At 38.0% G+C, this 12,300-nt stretch overlaps 1 protein-coding gene across 7 annotated transcripts in view; it reads left to right on the plus strand.

The window, feature by feature from the left end:
- The first annotated feature begins 1,749 nt into the window (after window positions 1-1,749).
- syt15 (synaptotagmin XV) overlaps window positions 1,750-12,300 on the plus strand; it is a 79,057-nt gene continuing 68,506 nt past the window's right edge. For 4 of the 7 annotated variants that reach the window (XR_012388104.1, XR_012388105.1, XM_073918699.1 and 1 more), the window contains exon 1: window positions 1,779-2,084. Coding sequence is in view for 1 of the 7 variants with exons in the window: in XM_073918689.1 (XP_073774790.1) it covers window positions 2,143-2,179 (37 nt within the window). In the remaining 6 variants the exon portion in view is untranslated. Of the gene's footprint in view, window positions 2,180-12,300 lie in introns of all 7 variants that reach the window. The other 3 variants (XM_073918689.1, XM_073918696.1, XM_073918697.1) reach the window with 3 other exon arrangements.

A 12,300-nucleotide genomic window follows, 5' to 3' on the forward strand; every position in this document is an offset into this window, starting at 1 on the left:
TATATATTTTACAATTCCTATTAAATTAAGAATTAAATTCAATGTCTAGCCAGCGTCTTTATAAGGAAAAGGTTATTTCAACGTCTAATCACAACATCAAATGACGTTAATATTTGGTTGATTTTAGGTTGTGCTGGAAAGTGACCAAAATCCAAAGTAATATTGATGTCAAATACTGACATTTATTCATCAGGTATAGCAACCAAAATCCAACGTCTGATAGACGTCATACATCCACACAACGTCGAGCTGTAACATTTTTAGACGTTGATATTTGGCTGATTTTAGGTTGGACTTTGACGTCGGCCGGACGTTGGGTTTTGACATCAACCCGATATTCATTTCCAAACAAAATGCAACGTCCCCACGATGTTGGGGTACAACGTCAATCTGACCTCATGTTTACGTCCTGTGCCTGTTAGGCATGGAACGAATAACCGGTTTCTAGGTATACCGCGGTTTCGAAAAGTCAAGGATTTAAAACCACCAAAATTTGGTATATGCAAGGTTTTTTTTAACGTTGTGGTTTTAGTTTTTTAGGACAACAATATCTTCAGCAGAAAAGGTGTCCAAAGATGCTGTTTTAAACTGTAATAAAATCTGTGTTTTTGAAACGGAAGTCAATGATTCATTTGAATTATTTAGCCTGACATGTTTACTTTCCCAAAATATAGTTTAATAAATACAATACATTGTGTTCAAAATGGAAAAAAGTTTTCGTTTTTTTTTACCCAGACATTTAAGTAGAACATATTTTAGAGCAGTAATCACAATACCATAAAACCGGGATATTTTTATCCAATGTTATCATACCGTCAGAATCATATATCGGCTCATGTCTAGTGCCTGCTGGGCTGGTTATTTATGAATTTATAATATTACTATTGTTAATACTAATTTAATTAATACTAATTAACACAAATTAAAGGCCCTGTTGAAAAAAATAATGGACAGGCCAGTTGTTACACTTATAAGCATAAGTACATTTTAATTATTTCAAATAATATATAATTGACTTTGATGATATGTAGACTATTATGTTTTGTTGAATGACTCAACTACATTTATTCATTCATCATGTCATTAAGGTGGTTCATACAGTTAATTAATTTATATTTGTTTTAAAGTAATTTTAAGGACAAAATTCATTTAAATCAAAAAAGAAAAACGGATCTAAGTCATTAATTCAGGATAATTTGTAGAATGTTTAATAGTTTTGTTAAAGAGACTAGTATGCCATAAACCAGAGATGCACAAGGGCCTGCGGACCAAAGTTACTTTTGATTTGGCCCACCATCCCATCTATGAATGATGAGCAGGGTTCCGGCAAATGATTTTAACTTGTTTTTTTCTAGTTTAAAATAACCATTTTTTTGTTAGCTTGTTTTATTGCTGAGCTACAAAAACAACTGAAATTAAACGTTTAATTTAAATGTTAATTGTAAATATGCAAATAAATAGTTGAAAGTAAAATGTAAATACTGTCACTCGACAGATAGAGGACAATGCAGAAGACATCTGCAAGCAAATCAAGTCAAAATTAGGTGCAGCTTGACTAGTGTAGTGTTAAAAGTTCATTGTAAAACAGAAAATGTATACTTGAAGCAATGTTTTCTAGTTACTTTTAAATATTACTAAATAAATTAGGAGGCACCCAGCAACTATATTTACTTTTGGTGCACTACCCTCAATCTAATTAGATTTTTGGCCCTTCAAATAAAATGGTTTGGGCACCCCTGCTATAAACTTATATAAGCAAATGATTCGAAAGTTCGAACGGTGAATCGAGAGTCGGAATGCTGAAAGAATCTTTCAGAACTGGTTCAAAAGAATCAGTTCAAAATAGTAATTAATTCACTTCGCGTCTCGGCCAAAAGGCATCTATTGTCGATAATGTTTCGTAAGCGACGTATGAAGTACAGCTCAGAAAAAAATAGTTTTCTTATGTTAAAACTAACATCTTTCTGTTAAACATGGCCAACTTTAACCGGAAATGAAATATTTTGCACTCATGACAAACGTGTCGATCGTTGGTACAAATGGAATTACAGAAGGACAGAAGAATACATGAAGTAAGCCTACAAGTAAGGATACTTAACTGTGTTTTTGCCATTTTTGGAGCTTATCTGGTCACTTCTAAATATGAGAAAAGGCAGCATATGTTTGGGACGACATAAAGGTGAGTAAAGCAGGCCTAATGACAGGAATTTCTTTTTATGGTGTGTAGTTTGTGTCCAACACACACAAGCGCACAGTTCCTTTTGTAGCCAACAACAACACACATACACACACCAACAACAAAAATGAAAAATTGGACAGGCTCGGAGACAGTGAAAGTGGATGAAAAAGTCGAAAGTGTGATTAATTCGCTCCCGCAGAAGGCAAACTGTTCATTAAACACCACGCATTTAGTGTTAAATGGTTCCTGCCTATCCCAAATTACTAGCTGCTATGTTAGGTAATCATTCCCTGTTTCCCTTTCCCCCTCATCCTCTATCTTTAACCTGCAATTAAAGCCTCAATTTCCTGTCTTGTTCGTCGTCTGGTTCTCCCTCCTGCCTCATTTACAGACCCACTGACAGCCAACTTACCTGCTGCATGCATTACATAGCAGCGCTGCTCTGCCGGGATATGTGTGCAGTGCACCACTGTTTCAGGCAGAAATGGGAAATATGCAGATAACATGATCTGCTCCCATTGTGTTAGACAGGCAACTTATCTGGTGCATGTATTATATGGATGATGCTGTCATAGTGAACATTTAATAAGCTTATGTATACTCAGCTAACATGATTTGGTCTCACTGTGTTAGGCAGCCAACTTACCTGCTGCGTGCATTACATCACAGAGCTGCTTTGCTGCGATATGCTTGCACTGCTGTTTTATGCAGAAATGACACTACATGCATGAAACTCTTTTAGTAAACTTGTAATAATCTAAAGTATAAGCAGATAACATGTACAGTGCTGCTTACCTTATCTAAAACATGTGCAAATTCAGCCACTTTTCACAATAATGGACCATAAAGCAGCAGCAAGTTCAGCGAGTCGAGTTCAGTGGGTTTTATAATGGGTCAGAGAGGAAAGATGAACTGGATAAATCCCAGTAAAAGGCTTAGAGAGAGAACGGGACACTGTATCCTCTCTTGCACTCTGACTTCCCCCTCAGAGGCTGTGATGACCTTTACAACCTTTATGGCCACAAACAAACTCAGAACTCTCCATACCAAGCCAAAATAGAACTTTTTACTTCCCTCCTTCCTTCCTTCCTTCCTTCCTTGACAATCTACTGATCTTAGTTGATGCCAGTGGCAGGCCAAACCCGCAGACAGTTAAAGAAAAGGTGGTGTTAAAAAGATAAAAGGGATCATTTGCATTGCACCTCAATATTGCAACTTTGTGAATGACAGATGTGGGCTTCTCTCCATTTAGAAATTTACAACAGTAATATCTAAAAAAATAAATGAAAAAATAATTAAAAATGTGGTTTAGAATGCTCATTAATTAAACATGAGACATCAAGTTCAGACTGATTTCATTTTCAAGAAGCAGATAAGGTTGACAATATTGTCAGTTTTATTAGAAATATATTATTAGTAGTGTATTGTTTGAAATATAATGTACATTTACTGTTACACCCTTTTAATCATCTAGACTAGTCTAGACTAGGGGTGTCCAATCTCGGTCATGGAGGGCCGGTGTCTTGCTGAGTTTAGCTCGAAACGAAACTAGTGTGATGCTCGTGCACCCACAGTCCTTCAAGGGCTCGAGATTCTTTGTAAGCAGCAGCAGTTGTTGTCACTTTCGCTTTAACCATTCTTTGAAGAGATTATTAATTGGCCTAACATTAACCGTGTGCGCGGCATCATCCTTTCATTATTGCGCACAGAACGTTTTTTTATCTGCTTTCTGTTGCTTGTTGTTATTTTTGTAAATATATTTAAAAAATCATCATTTACAATAATATTGCTTTAATATGTTGTTGTATGCATAGTTAACTGGTGATCTGGGATCTTGAGCTAGTACAGACCACTTTGCATAATTTTAGATCCGTGAGAACATTTATTTTTTAAATGTCAGCTGTTTTGTTGAATAAAAACTGTATGTACACAGCAGTATAAAATTTGTGGTTAGGAAATTATTATTTTGGTGTGGCCAGAGAAAAAAAAGGTAAATCCTTATTGTGTTGAGCCCTGAAAAGTCCTGTAAAAAGAAAACTAATTGCAATGCGATACTTTTTATGAAAGCATAACCCATTTGCTTATGCTCATTGAGTAAGCTCATAAAAAAAAAAAACTGTTAAATTAACGAAGAGGCAAGTGGAAAAAACACAAAATCCTAATGAAGTAATTTTAGCATGCCGCAACCCATGCCAAAGGGAAAATTATGCACAAAAAATATATTTTCCCCAACAACTGTGGCTGGTGAAAATGGGGAGTGGCTAGTAACAGTGGAAAACCACTAGTTACAGTGGCTGGTGATTAAAAAAGTTAATGTCAAGCCCTAAATAAATAAATAAATAAATAAATAAATAAATATATATATATATATATATATATATATATATATATATATATATATATATATATATATACACACACACACACACACACACACGCACACACACACACACACACGCACACATACATATATACACCTATACATATATACACACACACATATACATACACATATATACACACAAACACACATACACACACATATATATATATGTATATATATATATATATATGTATGTATATATATATATATATATATATATATATATATATATATATATATATATATATATATATATATATATATATATATAYATACATACATACATACATACAYATATATATATATATATATATATATATATATATATATATATATTAGGGATGTAACGGTATCAGAATTTCACGGTTCGGTAATACCTCGGTATGAATGTCACGGTACGGTATTTATTGAATCATTTACAGGAAAAAAAAAACTTTTGAAAATACTCCAAAAAAAGTGCCAAAAGTGTCAATGACATACAAATTAGCCATCTATCGGTAAGCTTTGAAACACTAACTTCAATTTTAATAACAAAAAAATATTAAACCATGTAAAAAAATAAAGTTTCAATTTAGTATTGTTGAAAACTCATCACATTCAACATTTAATCACTCACTCACTTAGATAGAGATGGGTTTAAAGGAAAATTATCATATAATTATAATCTGGTAAAAGCTGGTATCTCTGGGCATTTACAATGTCCCCTGCAACAGAAAAAAAAAACCCTCTCATTTGGTACTGAGGTTTCTGGAACAAGAGAGATATGACTTGGCCCAGGTTGACAGCAGTGGGGTAACGTTGTGCATTGTCTTTCCCCCACTTGAGAAGACAAATCATGATTGAGATAGAGGTCTCTTTGCGGTACAAGTCAATGTCTGAATCAATCTGAACAGTGTGCTGTGTTTCTGCAGTCCCCATGACTTTTATTAGTCGTATTCCCCAACTTGCAGGCACGTGCACACATAGGGCTCAACCTGTGCAGTGCACATGCCCTTTTTAGTCTTGGATAGAAAATGCCCTTCCAAAACGATCAAAAGTGCCCCCGCGACGCGACACACCCTCCGTCCAATCCAGCCCTTCAGTAGGCGCGCGACAACACCTCTCTTGAATATGCGCGCTCAACCCCCCCTCGGCGCTTTACAATACGCGCGCCACAACACAGCTGATCAGAACGCGCGCCACAACACAGCTGATCAGAACGCGCGCGACAGCACCGCTATTCAGCACGCGCGCGGCGACAACACCCGCTTTAGGTTCGATCATTTCCATCTTTTTTTCATCTCCGCTACTAGCAGCACACTCCATTTCCGCATTACTGGATCTGTAGCGACAACAGACCGCAAAGGATTATGGCCACGCCGGGGCTGATGGGAAATGAAGTTTCAGCTACGTCCCGTTCGCTTCATTCGCCTGAGCAAATTTTCTCAGGAGACCTATAGTTTTACCGAGTCATGCGACTTCGGTAATATCGAAAAAAATTAATATTGCGGTATGACGGTATTTACAATACCGTTACATCCCTAATATATATACATACATACATACATACATACATACATATATATATATATATATATATATATATCTTCTTCTTTGGCTCTCGGCGAAGGCGGTCGCTCTTCTTCCCGCTCCGTCCCATATCTCTCCTGTATATATATGTATAGGGTGACAGGGTGGCCGTCTTTTTATTACACAGGACAGTCGTGGCTCTTTTCAGCAGTTTAGGCAGGTTTACTATTTCTTCGACGTCGCTGATGTCGGCGCTATCAAGTGTATCATGTTGACGTGCATTTTTGTGTACTCTGTACTCAAAAGGGTTAATGCTCATCGTAATCATAACTAAAATGCGATATGATTGTTTAAATAATGTGCACGTTTTCAGTTTCATTTCCACTGCTAAGTGCTGTTGATACTTCCCACGCGGCTCCTGAACGATCACTCTGTTCCACAAACTGAAAGCGGACGAGTCTAAAGCAATGACTGTACAACCGAAATGTTGCCAGACGTCTGATTTTGAGAGGATGGGCCATCCTCTATTTCAGCTCCACTCATCTTGGTCTGCTAACATTACTGATGCTGCAATCTGAACTCACGTGCGACAGCAGGTGGAACGTAGCTCACGTGCAAACAGCTCAACTAATACGAGAAAACGGACGTCGTATCGTAATCAAATCGTCATAACGCCACGATGCATATTGTGACATTTTTGCATCGCAATAAATCGTACAACGATAAATCGTTACACCCCTAATATATATATATATATATATATATATATATATATATATATATATATATATATATACACACATATATATTAACATATTGACATTAACTTCACCAGCCACTGTGGATAGTAGTGTGTATATATGATAATCATCGTTTATTGTTCAATATCACATTTTAATCAATGTATAAAAGAAAATTATGATTTTACTTCTGTTATTTTGATTCTTGAAAGCTTTTTTCATCTTTTTATAAAATGTATGCTGTAATGAATCTTATATTGAACCGATAATAATAAAAAATGTACTTCCAAATAATGGTAACATAGATTTTCTGTTTTGATTATTCATTTTGTCATTGTTTACCAACATTACACCACCATCCATTCCTCCCATTTAGATGAGCATGATTGTGTCGCAAAGCAGGTTTTCATCAGATTCTCTCATCTCTGTTGAGGCAAAGGCGTTGTCAGCACATGTCTGTGTCTTCTAGGAAACAAACCACACTTGATCTTAAACAATGACCACAAAGACATGTCCAGCGTGAGGATATGGAGAGGGTGGGGAATGTCCTCCCAAAGGGCCCGGACAGAACAAACCTCAAGGAACACTTCCTTCTGCTCTATTAAAGAACCGTTTCCACAGACACTTCCATCAGTGTTTATGTAAGGCAGGAAGTCATCGCTATTTACCTTGCTTGTGTAATTGTTTCTATTCATAGCTAAAGATCTGAGAAATGGCAGAGGTGCTGATGGTGGGGCGCAAAATAAGGGACGCAGAATATTAAACCGGATGACACAACAGATGTTACGCCACAGTCACAGTGGGACGCTACATCACTTTGGTTACATCCAAGAGGTGTACAGGAACCCATTTCGTGTTCTTCAGACAGACAAATGGTGTGTTTGAACTTCATGTAAATGATTTTTGGATGATAGATACAGTTATTTTTTATTCCAATAACGTGCATAGTTTTGAGGTACATGCGGATTTTACAAAAAATGAACTGCAGGTACAAGGGACGAATGACGAGAGAACTTCATTCAGAAAGTATTCCATACTCCACTTCGAATCTATTGTGACGAAAGTTATCAGATTATGAAATGATTAGCATATCATCTAACTCAACTGGTGCGTTTAGTTCTTGAACATGCACTCAGAAAATTCAATAAAAACAGTAAAACTCAAAATTTGTTTTACTGCTTGCTCACAGCAAGTAGTGCTGTCGCCTCATAGCAAGAAGGTCGCTGGGTCGCTGGTTCGAACCTCGGCTCAGTTGGCGTTTCTGTGTGGAGTTTGCATGTTCTCCCTGCCTTTGCGTGGGTTTCCTCCAGGTGCTCCGGTTTCCCCCACAGTCCAAAAACATGCGGTACAGGTGAATTGGGTAGGCTAAATTGTCCGTAGTGTATGTGTGGATGTTTCCCAGAGATGGGTTGCGACTGGAAGGGCATCTGCTGCGTAAAAACTTTCTGGATAAGTTAGCGGTTCATTCCGCTGTGGCGACCCCGGATTAATAAAGGGACTAAGCCAACAAGAAAATGAATGAATGAATGAATCCACACAAGTTTTTTTGGGGACAACTTAAATGTTTTATGTTTAATCCAAAGTTAACTTAATCAATTTGTGTTGAGACAACTTTTCTGGAATTGTGTGGAACCCAGAATTTTTTTTTACTCTGTGTAACCTATTGATGTTTTATTTGTATCAGGTAAAAGGCTTGAACACCTGCCAGCCCGCCAGATGTGGGTAGATTTCAGAAGTGGCAGGTTAGACAGACACCCCCACTAGCCACTTTGGCTGGTTGAAAATATTTTGAGTTGCCAGAGCTGCCTCGTTCCTAATATTTAGAATTTTAGTTTAAGAGTATTTGCCAATACAGTATGCACGCAAATGTGCCCCTTTGAACTGAGAAGCAGCACGATTAATAACTGTTCGCATGCAATGAAAAGCAGGTTAATACCGAATGAGAGGATGATCGGGCGCACGGTGAGACACAGGCGATGTGAAGCATCGCACGAGTGTTTAAAAACTTCCTCAACCTTGCGCAAAACTCTGTCTGTAAATGCAACTGTGGCAATCATTTCTCTTTTAAATAGATTAAAAAAAAGTGGTGGTACCTACAGTTTTGCTGACTTCAAGAGATCTCCAGATTTTTTGTATCCAGCAGCTGTTGCCGCTTTCACTTTAACCGTTCTTTGAGCAGATTATTAATTGGCCTAATGTTATTCATCTGCTTTCTTTTGCTTGGTTATTTTTGTTAATATGACTTGGTTATCATTTTTTACAAACATTGTTTTAATTGGAGATTAACTGTCCATTTATCTAGTTATCTAATGATCTGTGACCTTTTAGCCTGGAAAAACTACTGTGTGTAGTTTTAGACCAATGAGAATAATTTTTTAAAACGTCAATTGTTTTTAAAAAAAATTATTTTAATGAAAATTGTATGTATAGAGCTATATTTTGCTTGTTTTGACACATTTTTAAAAAACCGTAGCAAGGAAATAATTAGTTTGGTGTGATCAGCGAGGAAAAAAAAAGGTAAATCTTTGGTGTTGAGCCCTAAAAAATCATGTGAAATAAAATAAAAAAAGTTAAGGAGGTATGAGGACATAGGACATCATTTAAATCAAGTAATTTTAGCATTTCAAAGTCAAATTTATGCATTTAAATATATTTTCCCAACAACAAAAATGTGGCTTGCGAAAATGGTGAGTGACTAGTAACATTGGAAACCTACTAGCCACAGTGGCTGGTGATCAAAAAGTTAGTAAAGAGCCTTGGTCAGGTACATAAAAACCAGCACCAATCTGTCCTATATGCTCTCTACTCAAGGTTTGTTGGGCCCTGCAAATTACAGAAGGCCCTGCATCACATCAACCCATACCCAAACTGGTCGCAAGGTTAGCTTAGGGCCCCAGAGAGCCCGTAATCGCCTCTGATAAAGACAAAGTACTAATAATTTATGGTGTACACTAGGGTTGGGCCAATAGACGATGACATCGTCCATCGCCGATGGCCGACAGACGCCACGATGCTAAGCCGGCATCGCGACCCTCCGCCCCGCCCTGTTGCGAAAAATACACACTCAGGCCCCGTTTACACTAATAGGGCTTAGTTTTTAAATGCCTTTTTTAGAACGAAAACGATCCACATCCACACTGGCGTTTAGTATTTCTGAGCAGCCCTCCTTCCACACTACCGCTGAAAATGCACATCACGTGACCACACACACAGACGCACACACACTATCATGCTACTATCGGTTAATGTCTCTTTGAATATACCCATTTTACTATCCTTTTAGGGGCAGCAGGCAGCACGGTGGCTCATGGTTAACACTGAGGCCTCACAGCAAGAAGGTTGTTGGTTCAAGTCCTGGCTTGGTCAGAAGACTTTTTTGTTTGGAGTTTGCATGTTCTCCCTGTGTTGGCATGGGTTTCCTTTTGGTGCTCCCAGTTCCCCCACAGTCCAAAGACATGTGCTATCGATGAATTGAATAGACTGAATTGGCCGTAGTGTATGTGTGTGAATGATTGTATATGGATGTTTCCCAGTGACAGGTTGCAGCTGGAAGGGCATCCGCTGTGTAAAAACACATGCTGTATAAGTGGGTGAATCATTTTGCTGTGGCGACCCCAGATGAAAAAAAGGGACTAGGTTGAAGCAAAATGATTGAATGAACAATCCTTTTAGCCTTTTATTAAAATTGTTTTGTGTTTTGAGTATCCTTTGCACATAATTTGCCTTCAAAGTAAACATATCTTTCATTTTTAAAGTCTGCATGACATCAAAATTTACAATGTATATTTTCAATGTATAATTCGTGCAAGTTAATCCACTGAAATAAGCTTGTGTAATCTTCAATCAAAACCTAACCATCTGCTTCTGCTCTGGAATGGCAGTCACTTCTCTGATGACATCGTTTTGACGCCTTGGGTGAAATATGCTTAGCCATGCCCCTTCAGCTGTTAGTTTGCTGCGAATGAAAGATGAGAGGAGGAGCTCAAATCAAACCCCACCCCCTACTCAATATTCAACTTAATCTGGAACTACATCATTTAGTAATTTATTTTCTTCAGCTTAATTTCTGATTTATCAGGGGTTGCCACAGAGGAATGAACCGCCAACTACTCTGGCTTATGTTTTATGCAGCTTTCAGCCACATCTCAGAACTGGGAAACACCCATACACACTCATACACTACGGCCAAATTAGTTTATTCAATTCACCTGTAGCGCATGTCTTTGGACTGTGGGTGAAACCGGAGCACCCGGAGGAAACCCACACCAATATGGGGAGAACATGCAAACTCTAGACAGAAATGCCAACTGGCCCAGCCGTGACTCGAACCTGTGACATTCTTGCTGTGAGTCACCATTGCTAAACATTGAGCCACTGTGCTGCCCTAAACCGCCAAGTACTATGGCATATGTTTTTTACGCAGCAAAATACTTTTTATGGGAAACAGAACTATATCAACACACTGAAATCAAAGTCTCCAGCAACTTCCGGTTCAACAGGACTACATAATTAACAATTAATCAGTTCATTTATAGTTAATTTATGTAACCATTAATAAACGACAATCAATTAATATGGAAATCCACATCCCTATAGGACAATTTCTTCTGTCCATGTCTCCGCTCCTCTTCCTCTCATTCTGTGGGGTCCCCCGCCCATCCTCTTCGCTCTCATGGGACGGGGCCCGGGGTCTGGCTCAGTCCTCGCCCCCCACACTGGCTCCACAAGGCTGGATGCTGCCCAGACTGGTGGGAGAGGACAGCAGATCTTGGCAGGCCACAGTGGAGATCACTCACAGCCAAGCCAAAGTCCTAAAGCGCTGCCAGAGAATAACGGGGAGCTTGAAATGACAAGAGCTAAGCCAAGGGACCACTATGGCTCTTGGATTTTACTTTGTATCTGGGATATTATAAGGCTTACGTAAATCTGTTGCGAGTGTCAGCTGGGCCTTAATGAAACAAGTCGACATAAAGGGGGAAGCTATTGAGTTTGGGGGGATTCCAAGTTTCCAGAGACTTTGAAACAGGTGATTCTGTTTAACTTTTGCTGGGGTTTTTTATGCTCCATTTTCAAGGAGTTATTTGATCGTCACATGAAAGCATAGCTAAGTAGAACATGTAAACGCACTGTCATTCCTAAAACTGTTTGTGCCTTAAATATATTTGGAATTAAGAACCGGGAGCTCATTTCAAAATGCCAAACGTTCATTAATGATTCATCTATCCAGTATTAGCTGATTTTATTTATACATGTGTTGTATGTATCTCAAATAGCAACATTGTGTGCCATGTTGGTCTGCTCTTTACCTTTACATACTGTAGAAGAAAAATACAATGGCTTCATGATATAATTTGATGGTGTTCTCTCTCTCTCTCTCTCTCTCTCTCTCTCTCTCTCTCTCTCTATATATATATATATATATATATATATATATATATATACACACATAAATACATACATACGTGTGTGTGTGTGTGTGTGTGTGTGTA

Source organism: Danio rerio, chromosome 12 (genome assembly GCF_049306965.1).
Source record: "Danio rerio strain Tuebingen ecotype United States chromosome 12, GRCz12tu, whole genome shotgun sequence".
NCBI classification, from domain to species: domain Eukaryota; kingdom Metazoa; phylum Chordata; class Actinopteri; order Cypriniformes; family Danionidae; genus Danio; species Danio rerio.